Here is a 16281-nt window from a genome sequence, read left to right as displayed (position 1 = left end):
AGCAACACACGTGTAAATGGAAGTGTTGAGCCCATAGTGAGAAAACAGCAAGACAGAGTCTTATGGTTCTATAGCAAAGATTATATTAACCTCAATAATAAAGAAATCAGTGTTACAGCAATACTCTTAATAACAACGTAATGTAAGTACAAACTCCTTCCGCCCTAATCTGGAACCCTGAAAATCTCCCCAATTTGCTCCTCGTTTTCTCATTTTCAGACTCAACACACGCATTTGTCTTACAGGTATATTAGGAAAAACAGCACAGATCTGTCGGGCTGCTAACCTTTCTAGCTGGTAAGCCACCAAGCACTTTGCGAATGTATCTATATGTTTATTTGAGGAACAAAACAACTGCGTCGTCATTTTTGGCCGAGAATAATGAGAGAGAAATTAAGGCAACAAACATTTTGGGACGTGGCTAGTGATTGAAATGATGGATATGGCGAAAATAAAAGGGCCAAATGATATGGAAAGAAATGTAAGCATTGTCGGAGGTCCCTATAACACATGCATCGCTGTGCAGACAAATGATTTCCTGATAAAATTACCAAAAGTGACGCTGAACCACGTTTTGATCGTCACCTGCAATATTTAAGTACGAAGGTTTCAGTAACAAGGGAAGCATCGCAGCCGCGGTCAGAGCTGTCCATGCAGCCACTAAATGCACTTTAAGCGCTGCACGAGCAGCGGTTAGAGTTGCACCCCTCGAAGCATTAGTGCGCGTCGTTTTCCTTTACGTGACCACAATAAATGGCAGCGCAGAAAGCTGGTTCAACCGGGTCTAATGACACTCAAGGTGACAAATAAGCTGGGTCGTCGAGCAGATGACACCACGAGGGCCAGCGACCAAGATGGTGCTGGACTGATTCGGGTAAATGCGCGCATGCGCAGTAGACTGTGAAACCGGTCTATTGAATTACCGGCAAGTGAAAGCAGGAACAGTAGCCTCAGTCTACTACCAACGCCGTAACGCCGTGGTGTGCGCGCCCAGACTGGATGTAATCGAATTCGTGCCTTAGAGTACAGACCTGAGCAGGCGTGTATCGGAGCTCTCGAACGGTCCTCTCACAGGAAACGAACAAAAGAAGCAAAATTTTACAGCATGGCACTGGGTTTCACGGCAAGTGCTTGCGCTGAAGCGAATATGCATAGAAATAAAAGCAAGAAACGACCAGACTCCTTAAGGAAATGGCTCGTGTGCTATGATTTGATCCGCAACACACTGCTCCAGCGCTCTAAGCAAGTCTGATCGCGAATGTAGGTAGAAGGACGCTGCTTGCAACACTGAAATGATGACAACACGTAAATGCTACTCGGGGTCAGCATGCTGGATAAAAATCTGACACGATGGTCGGAAACGAAACCATCGCGAACCGTTTGAGATTACAGTGTTATGCAACGATTTCGCAAAGCCTTTCGCACCTACAACGATGCAGGAGAAAACCTGAGACGTGCTTTCATTTATAGCGCTCCCACATATAGGAACTCATGGCTTACGTTCCTGACATCGCTAGAAACATTCTGGAGGCGGCCGACGATAGTGCGTAGTTCCGCTTCCACACCGGACGTTCGCAGACACAAGTGGACGATGTCCACTTTGTCGTCCATTCTTTGGCTTACACTTACTTATCTAATGCGTGTAGCTAAAACTACGTGCTCACCTTCAATGAAAAAAAAACGAGACTCAGTCGGACAATGAAGGTATCTCAGGAAGCATATATGACAATATATATTAGTATATGTGAAAATAACACTTAAAAAGAATCCTCTTCTCTACCAGTATGGTACTTCCGATAGTGCACTCTCTGAGGTAACATGCTACAAACATCTAGGCCTATGGATTTATAATAATCTTTCCTGGAACAAACATATCGATACCATCTCGGCAAATGCTCTGCGCAAAATATTCTTCTTGAGGCGTGCACTACGGTTCGCCACTCCTGAAACACGTTTCCATGCGTATAAAACTATTGTGCGGCCAATCTTAGAATATGCCGTAATGATCTGGGCCCCATATACCAAGATTAATATTAACAAATTAGAAAGAATTCAAAAGAAAGCAGTAAGATTTATCTATAATTCCTATCGCTGCGCACCTCTATCACTAATCTTGTTAAAAAGAGTGGCTTACCGTTTGTTACTGATAGATATCGTAATTGTCGTTTGAAATTCTTTTTTCCAGTTAATTCATGGACATTACAACATTGACATCTCGAAAATTGTTAGTTACTCTAGTGGTTATGCAACGCGCCTGCGACACTCTCTTTTCGTAAAACCTTTATCCACAAGAACGAACTGCTACAAATATTCCTATTTTCCTAGAACTATTACTGAATGGAGCAACCTTGCTGGTCATATAGTCGAACAGAATTATTTGTCCCATTTTGAGGCGCTGCTGCAACAAGTGAAGAACTTTTGAGTGTTAGGTTCCACAGTGATTTGTTCTGATTTACTCAATTATAACCTGTTATATGCTTGGCTCGATGACTGTAGTGTATGTATTCTAATGTCGTGAAACGACACAGTACAGTGTGATGTAGTAATTTCGCTGCTGGTGACGCCTTGTCTGCTGTTTTTTCTTTTATTTTTTTTTGTCCTCTGATGTTACAAAAATTATGTACCCACCTGCGATGGTCTTGTTGTTCAAGACCGCAGTATTTATAAATAAATAAATAAAAAAAATGTTAGTGCGCCTTTTTTACAGTTGCCGTCTTTGTTTGACTGCAGGCCGGCTGTAATTCATGATTATCACCAGTAACACTATGATAGAATCTTGAATAGCCCATTTCTACTAACGTAATGGAATAAATGTAGAAATATCCAATAGTGCTTTCATGTGATACAACCTAATACGGAAAACAATTTTGATGAATAATATATATATGCTGGACTGATGTTGCTAGTTGCAAATAAAAAGAAATGTCGGGTTTTATTGCGAACGAAACCGTGCAAATTCGATTGACATACTCGGGGAATATCATCTAAGGCGGAAATGTCGCAGTTTGAATGTTTTTCATACTTATGCGCAGGACAGCAGTGCATTTCCATGATAAGCCTGGAGATGAACCTGGAACGATAATATTTACGATAGAAGATGGTGAGTACACGTTTTAAAAAAAAATCCTGTTTGACGAATCTACAGGTAAAGTACATGTCCTCATTTTTTTCACAGCGCTACTATATTGAGATCACAAACCCGTGGATATGTGGAGCTGAAGTAGTCTTCTAGTAAGGTAGTTTATTTAAAAGCGTTAGCTCTTATTCATCACGTTTCTTGATTTCTTGGGGTCTGCTACCGCCTCCCTTCGGCGTGAAATTTTCCATGTCCGGGGAATTCAAGATAGCGGACCCCATAGTGAATCGATATACGTCATTAGTATATCGAACTAGTGGTTGGTGACGTCAATGATTTTGTTGAGTCAGAATTGACTGGTCACATGACTATGTTTAATCGCTTTTAACTCAGTAATCATTGAGGCACCATAAAACGAATTAGATATCTGGAATCCTCTATATGAGTAGAACAGGTTAGACGTGAAAATTAACTGATGAAGTTAATATTTAGTTATGGCTATGCTCATATTTAATTGCTTATAATCAACTAACCTATAACGTCATGATCTAATTAATGGATATTCGTAAGGGACACGATGAGTAGGACACGTTAGACACCAATATTGCCCAATTAGGTAACATTTACTTATGGTTAGTCTTAACATGGCGGCCATGTCGCCAGCACTCGAAAGCTCACAATTTCATACCTCATGGCGACCGGGCTGCTACCGCTTTGAGGCAAAGAAAAATGGCCCTCCAAAGAGTTGAAAAACTTTTTCGGCCCAAATTGGTAAAAAAATATCCGACCTCAAGGCGGTAGGCGCCCGTTCGCTGTAAGCTATGGACAAGTAGCCTAATCACGTAGGAATTCATCTTATGGGCGATAGATGGCGCTGCCGAACAGCTAACGCTCGTTATTTCAACGTCTTCCAGACGGTGGCGGCATTTTTTTAGTTTATCGCCGCTATCAGTAGATTTAACGGAAACGAAAAACTTAAGCCCGCATTGCACAACAGGAACTTAAATAAACCGTGAATTGGAAAAATTGCAGGAAGGAAGTAAAATAGAAACTGAGAAGGATAATTACAGCCTCCCCTGTCCCGGCTATATTTGCCCGGAGACCGCAATATTTTTTTCGCGGAATCGTCGCTGTCTGTTGAATGGAAGGCGCTTTCGGCTTCCAAAAGCCTGTCCGAGGCTTTGATATTTCTTTATCAGTAGACGTTTTATGAAAACGAGTAATCTGGTTGCAAAAGGAAATGCGGTTAACAGTACAGAATAATATTGTAGGTCGCAAGGAAAAAAAAAGATGCCCAGGCTTAGCTTGGTTAAGCCAAGAATGCGTTGCATATTGCGCGTTCTTTTTGCGCGAGGTATTGCTTGGCGGCACTAGATTTTCTCAGCAGCTTTTCCTCCGCGACGTATGGATGGATGGATGGATAGGAGCGCCCCCTTTGAAACGGGGCGGTGGCAACCGCCACCATGCTCAGCCGTTCTTTTTTTTCCGTTGTTTTCCCCTTTTTTGTTTTTTTTGTTTGCTTCTTTTTTTTACTGTGTTTGCAATTCTCACCAAGAATCGCCATCATCTTTACCTACGGTTTTTCCTCCGGCTGTCGTGACGTCACGTCACGTGGTTTGGTGGCTGCCCGGCCGCGCCCAAGGGCTGAACTGAGTGATTGCAATATGCTGCGCATAAAAAGAAGGTCGCAAATGCCTCATACGGAAAATAAACAAGAACAACACAGTCGAAGACAGAAGACTGGACAAAACTATGCTACCTCCGTTTTCGCTTTTGGTCTATCTTAGCCATATGATTGGTTTTCACTTATGGGGAACTTTGTTTCGGGGAACTTTAAATATTTTCTTTGCGTTCGCCTTTTCACTAGTACGGAAGCAGATGCCTCGGCGTGATGATGCATTATTCTAAACCCCAATCATAAGAAGTTTAGTTTCCTGATCATAAGGTTTACATAGCCACTACGTCAGTTATTCGTGCTAAATATTCTGGAGACTGTACGGAAGGCGCAAAGGTCTCTTTCTAGTGAACACTGCGCTTTGGTGAGGGGGGTTTATGCTGCGCAGGACCGGCCGCCTGAATGGCTGCCGGTTCTTGACGCATGTGTAAGTCTCCCGCACTTTTGATGTGTTGGCGGAGTGCAGTGTACCAAGACATGAGAATGTGTGTCTGCATTGCGGAATAGTTCCTGTGTACGTGAAGATTTTGGTGATTAGCGGGATTGATTTCGAGGCAATAAAGAAAGACCCCTCTTAGAATATGAAGGGTCTTTTTTTTTAAGGGTATATGGGCTCGAACCCATATACCGGCGAATTTCTTTTTGCGAATGACCTCACGTTACATGTGCCACTTACTGCGCACACATTTTACGGACAACTTCCGGTGACGAGTTTTCCTTTGCATTGGAATTTCGAGGGCAAAGGAAAGGTGGTCGAATTTCGCCTCCACCGAAATCCGACAGCGTGGCCGGGATCGAACCCGCGTATTTCGGGTCAGCAGCCCAGAGCCATAACCACTGAGGCACCGTGGCGGATAAAGATATTTTAATTTTTCTTAATGTAATATATTTAACGAACACTTTCAGGGTATTTTTAATGTTATGTAATGTATTTAATGAATACACTAAGCGGGGAAATTTGTATTTTTGACATTACTGAAAGAATGTTCAAAATATTACACCTAGCATCTTTAGAAAGCATTCATTTTGCTATTTAGATACAGGCACAAAAATACAAAATTAATGTGAAATTAGTGCATACTGTTCGAAATGCATTTTAAGAACAGCCTTTTATCTCTAAGGGTCGACTTTACATTCATAGACCACTGGAGCCGCCGCGGTGGCTCAGCGGTTATGGTGCTCGGCTGCTGACCCAAAAGACGCGGGTTCGATCCCGGCCGCGGCGGCTAGAATTTCTTTGGAGGAGAAATTCTAGAGGCCCGTGTGCTGTGCGATGTCAGTGCACGTTAAAGAACCCCAGGTGGTCGAAATTTCCGGAGCCCTCCACTACGGCGTCTCTCATAGCCTTAGTCGCTTTGGGACGTTAAACCCCATAAACCAAACCAAACCATAGACCACTGGGGGCTGCATACCAATCCTGGCGCAGTTGTGGAATAGTTAAGCAGGGCGCCACTGCCCAGCGGTGGCGGGTAGTTTGTTTCCTGACAATTCGGTCGGCTGGTTGTGATGACGCCACAAGGTTGCTTGACCTAGGTGACCCACCTAGGTTGCCAGAGTTAGTATATAGGTACTTAAAGCGTGTAGGTACCGTAATCTGTAGGTTCGTATACAGTAACTCTAGCCAGAGCGGCCGGTTGCTCCGGCTGCGTGAAGGCTGCGTGAACGGCCTCCAACGCCGACGCCTACGGTGGGCTATTTTTTCTGACACGGCGTTCTAACGTTGTCGCGTTAAAAGCGTTTGGTGGAGTTATAGTGATCCTTGGAGTTCTGGGCAGCTGCGGACGTGCATAAATAATTATGATGTCTACCAGCATGCGTTGACAGGAGAGTTGAGATTGTGATTTCTAAGCAAGTGCGTGATTTAATTCCTTTGCCGCATCGTTACTATTTTACGTGATTCTAGAGTCTACGACTCTTCGAACACAGTGTTTAGTTACTAGAGGTTGTGAGAATTGTGAATGCTGGCAGCTGTTAAGAATAAGAATCCAAACTACGCTCAGAAGCCTGGAAAGAATATTGTTTTGCAGAGTCGAATATCTCGGAACCAGTTAGCATCAAGTTCGCATGCCATACGAGATTTCTTGTATGGCTGAGATCTTCATTATAAACGTTTTACTCAAGTTTTGAGGCTTACCTAAGCTTTGACCAAAGCTACATGACAGTTAAATCTTTATAGTGATGCCAAATGCCGGGCTGTGCGTAAGCCAGCTAAGGACGGACGTAATATTGCCACGAACACAGTGAATGGCGACGACGGGGGCGAAGTTAGCCTTTGCCTAGTGCTCCCCGTGTGTCTTGTGTTTGTGCCTTATGTTTTGTGCATCAACGTGCTGCGACCGCCTTCTGCCCTGTAACATCCTGGTGGAGGTGTATCGATCCTAGTACCTGTCGCATGTCAAGCGAGCAGTCGATAAGAGCTCAGTTTTCTGATAGAAAATCGAGTCTGAGAATGAGTTCATGAACTCACGGGTCTTAAACAGTGAACTTTACTGGTAGAAGGCGGCCGGGAGCCGGCAGCAGTCCAAATTATGTTTCGCCCGTTGTCAGACCAACACATGAGGCCACGTGGTCGACGCTACGAGTGTTCATGACGATCCGAAAAAGATGCAAGCAGTGAAGCACTTCCCTGTGCCCTGATCAAGCGACGGTGTCCGAAGTTTTTTGATCTTTTTTTCGTTCTTCCGTCTATTCGTTCAAGGCTTTGCCAACGTTGCTCAGCCCTAACCGAACTCCTTAAAAATGATGTTTTTTTCTTTCACCCACTCAAGCACAACCTCCGTTAAACTTGTAACAAGGCTTACCACCGCACCGGTCTTGGTACATTTTGATGTATCCGCGCTACTGAAGTGCGTACTGTTGCCAGTGGCCACGGCATTGATGCATTCATCTTCCAGCGTCAATCTGGGACCAACCGCCCAATCGCCTATGCCAGCAGCCTTCTGCCTCAGTCCGAGAATTACTCTGTTATAGAACGAGAGCGCGTGGCCCAGTGTGGGCTATTGAGAAATATAGGCCTTAACTATACGGCATGGCGTTCATTGTAGTCAACGGCCTCCATGCACTCTGTTGGCTCTCTTCCAAGAACGCGACCACACCGTGGACTACAAGTCGGGACGGCTACACAATGGTGCTCACTTCCTCTCTCGTTACCATGTTGACGAGGCAGATATTCCTATATTCTATAAAAATATATTTATTGTCAGCATCGGGGGATATCCGCGGCGTTTACAAATTACCATAGACGATGTGCCTCAGTTTATGTCATAGGATTGCGCAATTTTTTTGCCTAAGGTATACACTAGACGATTCTGTTGTGACGCGTAAATTCCTTCCGCGGAGGCGTTGTACTATTGCCAGTGACAAGAGTAATTAAGAAACACAAACACACCTCCTTACGACCTTGACTGTACTGTTCATGCGGCTTGCAGCTTTTGTAGCAGTAGCATTATAAGTTGGAGATTAAAGCGTAGCTATCAAATGTACTGCCAGTTTAGGATCCGCTAAAAATTAATGCGGAACAGAAGAAAAAGTGAGTGGACGGTTACGAGTGTGCAACGCGGATTTAAAAATAAGGCTCCTCAACCTGAGCGCTGAAGCTATCGGTGATGTGGAAGAAAATAATGTTTCTAAAAAACGCCGTCCCGTTGCTGGTTTCACGATGTCTTTAGGCGCTGCCAAGTTGGTCGGGCGAGTCATCGCCAAAACAGAAGCATGCGACGCGGCCAGCGCCGGAACAGCGTTTGGCCCTGCCGGGTCTCCAGTTGTCGCAAGCACCATGTGCTAAGGACGGCGCTACGGAAAAAGAAAAATGTCGTATTCAACTTGTCGAATCGAAGCAAGTTTTGACGCTGAGCGAAACCGAAGAGTGCATTTCAACGAAAGATCCGCATGGATATCTTCAGTTGTCACTGGACTGCGATGGATATCTTGCTTCTTCGCGACTTCGGAAAGCTGCTCCTGATGTCAAATTGCTATAGGCCATAAGAATAGCTGGAGATCTAAATTCGAGTTAAAAGTAATACGCCGCAACCGATGCCGCTAGGTATAATGTAATTTATAAGCACTGTAACATGTTGGGCCCAGTAGTCAAAGACTGAGCGTAGTTAGCATGTTCGCCGGGCATTCGCATTTGTTTACATTCATGAAATAATGAAACGAACGGCGGCGCAACAAGAACACTAACAAGAGAGGGGACACCACATGCGCACATGGTGTCCCCTCTCTTGTTAGTGTTCTTGTTGCGCCGCCGTTCATTTCATCATGCACCAACTCGCCCCTCAGGCTATTCTTCTGGCTTACATTTATGTTTTTATTCCGGCTTAATTATTCCCAAAAGCACCAGTTTCTTCAGAAAGGCTTCCTGAATCAAGTTGGTCCTCACAGTTGCCTTCCAATGTCTCTGCGTGCCGTGGTGTCGCTACACAGCTACCAGGTTAGGAGATGAAAGAGAGCTTGGTGGGAGAGCGTGACTTAGGTTAACAAAGCAGCGCGATGATTAGAGATTATTACGGGATGCCTTTGTCCTGCCGAAGAGGTAGTCCGGTTAAAGATTCGGATAGTGCAATCCCTGATTAACGCGCACCAAACCGGTCTGAACGGGATCTAAAAGAACCAAATTCACCCGTACTTTTTTTTTTTTTCAGATCCAACCCCACATGAAGGTGTGATCTACTACACAGACTACGTCAACTGCGTTATTGCCGACATGGAGTACCATGGACACCGTAAGAGCTGCCGGATATATTCCGCAGTTATCTTGTTCTTTTGTTAACTCAACGCCACTGTGTGTAATAACAAGCTATCAGGTTACCTTGTGTGAAAAAAAAAGACCACGAGCTTGATTTCTTACGAATGGGAACACGATGTAGCGCGAGATACAGAATAGTTAGTGCACAGGTTTTGTGCTGCATGCTTGAAACGCTAGTTTTAACCTAGCAGCGTGAAATAGGAGCCGGGTCCTAGGTCACGAAAATAAAGTTTTCGGTCTCTGCCTGTCTATGTACCCCAGATTATGGTGTACCCTTCAGGTGCAGTTTCTTAATTGGCCGAATATGGCTTTGCAGCGGGAAAGTAATGTTTTGGAGGCACCACGTATCACAGCGAAATTATTCAGAGAGGAAGGCTATTTCTAAAGCAAACAGTTATCCTCAGTTTCAGTCTCTAAACCGCACCTGGGTGATCAATAGGTAAAGTTCAGGGAATTGAATTTCAGCGGCGACAGCTAGTTTTCGATAAACGCGAGGTATGATGGTAGAGCTTCGCTTCGAGTACTTCTTGATGCAAAACTGTATGGGCTGCTTGAAAGACCACTTTCCAAATTTATAAAATAAACTAGCAGGTCAGTTACCACTGTATAACGCGTAATTCAGCTATAGCTTGTGGGGGGAATAGAATATTGGTTACTAGGTATTATTTCTCTTATCTGCCAGTACGTGCTTCACCTCACTAGGCTGCATGGTTGACGTAGTGGGTTCGGAAACCTGAAGGTTGCACGCTTCAATGATGCCATGCTTTAATTCATTGCAAGCCAACCAGTCAGTGCGGCGCGCTGCGGTGACAGAAAAAATTACGCTACTGCATGCTCACCAATCAGTGTGGCGCGGTCATACTCCTTCGCAGAACCGGGTTACATGGCCTTAACAGCGGTCTACTTAAATTAGGGTGCTTGAAACAATAACAAAACCTTTTGATGATAATACCAAAAGCCGCGGAGCCGGTCAGTTAAAAAAAATTTTACGAATGGCGTGGCTAATTGCATAAGATATACCAAAGATATAACTAAGATCAGTGCTAATGGCGAGTTCGTAGCTAGGAGGAAGGGAATGCCGTAGCATTTTTTGCAGTGGTGGATATGCCATTCTCTAATCCATTGTTTTCATCGACAAACCCGGAACTGAGCGTGTAAGAGGTGCAGGAAATTTAGGGAAAAGCAACGTCCGCTGGGGACGCGTTGCAGAGACGATGGCAGATTCCAACTCCTAGCTCTCTTGGGCCGCGGCGTGGTCTTTCTTTTCCTTCTCCACTCCTAAAACAGCAGTGCCGTAGTTGGCGATAACTATCTCTTCCCTTCCACTAAGCGGGGAAGCAAATGGAAGCGCGCGCCATGGCACAATAGGTTGGTTGGTTTATGGGGTTTAACGTCCCAAAGCGACTGAGGCTATGAGAGACGCCGTAGTAGAGGGCTCCGGAAATTTTGACCACCTGGGGTTCTTTAACGTGCACTGACATCGCACAGTACACGGGCCTCGCATTTCTCCTCCAAAGAAATTCAACCGCCGCGGCCGTGATCAAACCCGCGTCTTTCGGGCCAGCAGCCGAGCACCATGGCACAATAGAGCAGGCAATTCTACTTTCATACTGAAGTAACTTCAATACTTCTTTAGCTGGCTTCGGGTTTGCACTGACTTCCCTAAACTCGTTATGATCAGAGTTGCGGTTTTTGTGTGGAACAAAGTACCGCAACTGCTCCCGTATAGGGACGTTTCATTGCTACGAAAGCTGGTATGGCATTCTTCTGTCAGTGACTTCGATCTCAGCGCTGGTTCCTAACACGACAGTGCACTAAATAAAAAGTTAGTGACTTTTCATTAGTTAGAGAGACAGTGATTATTTGCTTCATACTGTCTAGGTCTGGTGGAGCTGAGATCTTGTTCTTAATAAGATTTTATTCTCGTTCAATTTCTCTTTGTTTAGGACTTTCTATGAATGTTCACTGAAACTTCTGATATTTTGCTAATATTACCTTACAGAGCTCAAAAGGGCATTGAGTAAGGGGAATAATGAACGGCAAATTGACAAGAGAAACTATTTAATACAACATGAGACGCAAGAGAAAAAGTAAAAAGAATGTATTCTACACCGCAGAACTTAAAGGCAAAAACATACATAGATACTAGGTAGTTATTAGTACCATCAATGCATTACATACGGCAAAAACTGGTTTAAACAAAAATGCAGTTGTGACATTAAAAACGTCAGAACTGTAAAAGTTATAAGACGAACAAAGAACCAAAACAAAACGCAATAGCAATGAAAAAACTAAAACACCTCGTGACACAGAAATTAAATATAAAAAAAATATACGATGTAATTTGGGATGCTTGCGTACCTGGTCCTGAAACGACTGAGGACAGTAAATCCCTTAGACCTTACTGAAAGCCCCTAAATAAATTCAAGACGCTTCTCACTGCCAGTTTCGTGGTAGTGATGACGGCTAAACAATTTGGGCATGGTGATGACACAATAGGAATCTTTATCGTGATTGCATATGTGGAAAGGTTTTATTATCCCTAGCTGCAGCAAAATGATAATTTTGTTAAAATGTTCTTCAACCGCGCCTTTTTGCGCTCCTTTTCATTGGCTCCAGCAATGGTTCTTAGATTCAATATTTTTTACATAGATCGAGAGTTCACGACCAACTTAAGGTACCTGCTTGGTACCCGCATCTGTCAGTCATCATAACCCGAGCTGTAACTTCGGTTGTGGAGCTAAGAAGAAAGGGTTTTCACTCTGCCTAAACTTACCCAACATCTCCGACTCCCTGCTAGAAAGCTACTTTGACGCTGTGATTTATGCTCCTCCTTGCTGCAGGCGCATGTTCGATAGCAATTCTAATCGTAGATTCGACTCAATTCAAATTGCTAAAAAATAACGTTTTGCATATATCGCTGCTTACTTCAAAGCAACCTGAACAAGCAGGGTGAAAGTTTATCTCTGCTGTAAGGAACGTTATTTCAAAGTTATGGAGTACTTTAAGAGAAAACAAAGCCGGTTGTGCAGTCGAGTAAAAGGTACCGCCTAATCGATTAAAAATTGAAGCATCACGCGTCGAAGCAAGCCTGGACTATAAGGCACGCCTCAGGGAAGCACGCGTCATAAATACCAAGCAGCAGAGATTTTTAAGCCTACAGCGATATTTCTGTGCACGGCAAGTCTGCATGTAGGCTCCATCGGAATCGCATTCCGCTTCCACTGGAATACCACCGCCGGCGCTAGTATTCGATCCCGCAACCTTGGCCTCGACTGTCATAGGCCACAGTCACTGAGATACCGCGGCGGGTCAACGGCTGCATATCTCAACATAAAAATGATTGAATGTAAATGTAACAACATTCACTACTATGCTCCCGTCTGCGGAGCTGCAGCGCAGAGTGTCAAGGCTTTGTGTGCACACCGGACTCGCCTGTGCGTTAACCTTGTTACCGCCATCTTTAGAACACGAATGAAAACGGACATTTATGCCTTTTATTCACTATGAAATCACCTGCTCGGTTCGGTCTGGATGCTTCGTTTTCAAGGGCTGCACAATTAAGTGAGAAAAACAGAGATTTAGTAATAGTAAACGTTTATAAGAAAACGGTATGGTTTTGAAAAGTGAGTTTAGCAGAACAATGGTTTTCTGACTTTGGGATCGCCGTAATAAAAGGCCTTGCAACTTTTTGCCATCTGAACTTCTTTGCTGGGCAGTGTTATTGTACAGCATTATCTCTTCATTTTTGTTGTGCGATGTTTGTGCGATGTTAGCAGTAGTAGAAGACCTTTATTCGATCGTAATTTACAGGCCGAGCATGTCGACCGTCCGGGCGACCAGAAGTCGCTGTTCTTCCTCCCCTTCAGCGCCAAGCCTGTCGACCCAGGTTGTGATGGATAGAGAAGGCAGGGGCCAGGAACCCGACTTCTGAGCAGCCGGGCAATAGAAGAGGCAATGGGCCAGGTCCGCATAGATACAGGGGCAATTGGGACAGGAAGGGTCCGATCGATAGCGATAGAGAAAGAGGCGAGACGGGGTGATGACAGCATTCATTTAGATGTGCCGAAGAAGGCGAGCTTCCGGCACCGTGAGTGATGAATGAGGGGGAGGGTAAATGCGTTTGTCGAGGGGGAGCACAAGGTAGACCTCTTTTATGGTACAGCGAAGGGTGAGTCTCCCACCGTCCTCCGAGGGCTTGGGCCAAGGGATCAATGGTGCCCGGAAAAGTGTGGCGCGGGCGAGCAGATGGGCTAGCTTATTGCCGTCAATCCCTGAATGCCCAGGGACCCAGCGGAGGAAAACGATGGAAGGCTGCAGTGTGGTGACCGCTCGTTCGACCTCCTGTTGGAGAGAAGGGGGTCGGTCAGGGTGCGTTTCTATATGTGGTGTATAGCGGCTTGTGAGTCTGAATAGACTGTCTACTCTTGGAGAGAGGGAAGGAGGGCAAATGACTTGAGGGCATGCGCAATGGCGAGGACCTCGAGGGACAATGCGTCCGGAGGGCGCAGCTACGGCCCGCTGGTGTGGGTTTCAGGAGCGGGGAGGTGGGGATGGTACAGGGTGTAGCCGCAGGAACCTCGAGCAGCCACGAAGGAGGCATCCGTGTAGGCTACGCCCTGGGTATCGAAGAGAGGGGAGTGGTGCTTCGCGGCCGCATGACGACGGCCGGCGTGCAGGACGGGGGTGATGTTGATCGAAGACTGGGAGCCGGGGTGGGAATAGGGGAGTTGAACGGGGAGATTGGAATGGGCGAGATACTCGCTTGAGTCAATAACCACTGACCCTGACGGGTAAGGGAAAGCCGGGAAAGCTGAGTCACGCTGGAGAGTGAGAAGAGAATGGAGAGGATGGAAGAGGCTTGTGGCAAAGAGCTTAGCGGTAGAGGTAGTGATAGGAAGGTTGAGAGCTGCCTTGTAGAGGCCCACAAGGGCAGTCTCGAGAGCGTTAAGTTGAGTCTGAGTGAAGGAAGCGTAGTGTGGAAAGTACACTACCTTGTTGAGGGCTAGCGCGTGAGCAACTCGGCACGCATGAGCCTCGTGGAGACCTGAGCGCCGAGTAACCACGCGCCGCAGGAGGTGAGTTACCGAGTGGCAGGTGGTGACAGCGTGGTGGAGGGCTTGCACGTTCTTGGCCGCATGCAAAGGAAAGCCAAGAACTTTGCACTGCGTGACGACAGGAATGGAAGAGCCAGAAAGGTGGAAAGAGACGAAGTGGTTGTGTGAGCGCTCGTATGAGGAATGGTTGAGAAGGAGCAGCTCGGATTTTTCAGGAGCAGGAGAGAGGCCAGCGCTGGTGAGAAAGGAGTCAATGATATCTAGGCCACGTTGCAGGGTGTCCTGTCCGTGACCGAGAGAGCCAGACGAACACTAGAGAGTGATGTCATCGGCATAAAATATATGACGCAGGTCGGGAATTTCAGCCAGCTGAGAGGCGAGAGGGGCCATAGCGAGATTGAAAAGGGTAGGACAGAGAACAGCACCTTGAGGAGTGCCACGGGTGAGTGGTATGGGTCGGACACATGGGTGTCTACTCGAAAGCGAGCCATACGTTTAGACAGGAATGAACGGATATAAGAGTACATGTGGGAGCCACACTCCAAGCAGGCGATTTTAGAAAGTATGTGGTCGTGGCAAACACCATTGAAGGCCTTGCGAACATCGATGGTCACAAGTGTGTGAACTTGAGTGGGAGTAGATGACAGGAAGGTGTGCTGGAGAATCAGAAACATGTCCTGTGCGCAGACGCGGCGTCGGAAGCCAATGAGAGAATGGGGGAAGAATTCCGTCGCCTGAAGAAAATTAGGCGAGCCAGAGCCATTCGCTCAAGGGTCTTTGCAACGCATGGCGTGATAGAGGTTTGCGTAGGTTATTCGCGGGGCCAATTTGGTCAAATTTTTTTTTTCATCAGGATTCAGCTATAATTTTTTTTCACTTGCACAGTAATAGATGCGATAAAATTTTTGTGTACCGATCCCGTTACCTTTTTTAAAAACACCTTTCAACAGTACTGGGAGCTAAGCGTATTCTTCATGCCTTCAACTAGCGAGGTCTTCTTAGCCTACTGACACTATTGCACTATAACACGCAAGAAACATTGAGCACATTGCTATTGGGACCATGCCACTAATTAGGCAGTCTGACATGAAGTCGACTGAACTGTTTCTGGCTTTATTCAACCTCAATGCTAATTTTTCGTTCTGACACTGCATGCACTATCTAGAATGCACACTATGGGCGCAAAGAGCAGTGAAAGACAACGTGCCCCAGGACTGCATTGACCAATTCGTGGACACCTGCGGAGTCATCGTTCCGAAGAACAGCAGGGACCTGTGTGTCGATGGAGAAGGCGACTACTAGCACTGCAGCCAATACAAAACTGTCGCTGGGGAAAGTGCGCTCAATGGAGACATTTCTCGCTTCCACAGGCATGAAAATTCATGTTCTGTGCATGTCCTTCGTCTATCTTTCTTGTGTTTGTCTCCCTTTAGCGCTTTTTTGTGTCGGAAAACACTCGTTAAAAATTTTCTTTTGAAATCATTTGGCAAACTTTATGCCCAAAATAAAGAATGGAAACCAAGGCACCCCTTTGTGTCTGAAGTTTTTGTCTTAACCAATAGTTTAATTATCTCCGAAGGTGCACACACATTGTCGTTGCTGAAACTTATGAATATTTATTAAATAAGGCTTGCTTTAGAATTGAGGTGAATGGGGTAAGCAGTCATGTAACTCCTTTATAAAAGTCATGGTTGGGCCGAAACGCTGACAAGAAATGTATCGATAT

The 16281-nt window shown here is 45.5% G+C and overlaps 1 protein-coding gene across 1 annotated transcript in view; it reads left to right on the top strand.

Annotated features, from left to right (window-relative positions):
• The window catches only part of LOC149360602 (uncharacterized), a 36901-nt gene extending 21025 nt beyond the window's left edge, over positions 1-15876 (top strand). Inside the window, exons 3-5 of the mRNA XM_089569344.1 lie at positions 3033-3100; positions 9395-9475; positions 15721-15876. Coding sequence (XP_089425470.1) covers positions 3033-3100; positions 9395-9475; positions 15721-15857 — 286 coding nt within the window. The 3' untranslated portion in view covers positions 15858-15876. The remainder of the gene's footprint in view (positions 1-3032; positions 3101-9394; positions 9476-15720) is intronic.
• The last annotated feature ends 405 nt before the right edge of the window (positions 15877-16281 follow it).

Source organism: Amblyomma mixtum, chromosome 2 (assembly GCF_055824585.1).
Source record: "Amblyomma mixtum isolate Tamu chromosome 2, ASM5582458v1, whole genome shotgun sequence".
In the NCBI taxonomy this organism is placed as follows: domain Eukaryota; kingdom Metazoa; phylum Arthropoda; class Arachnida; order Ixodida; family Ixodidae; genus Amblyomma; species Amblyomma mixtum.
This window is presented reverse-complemented; position numbering and strand designations above follow the sequence as displayed.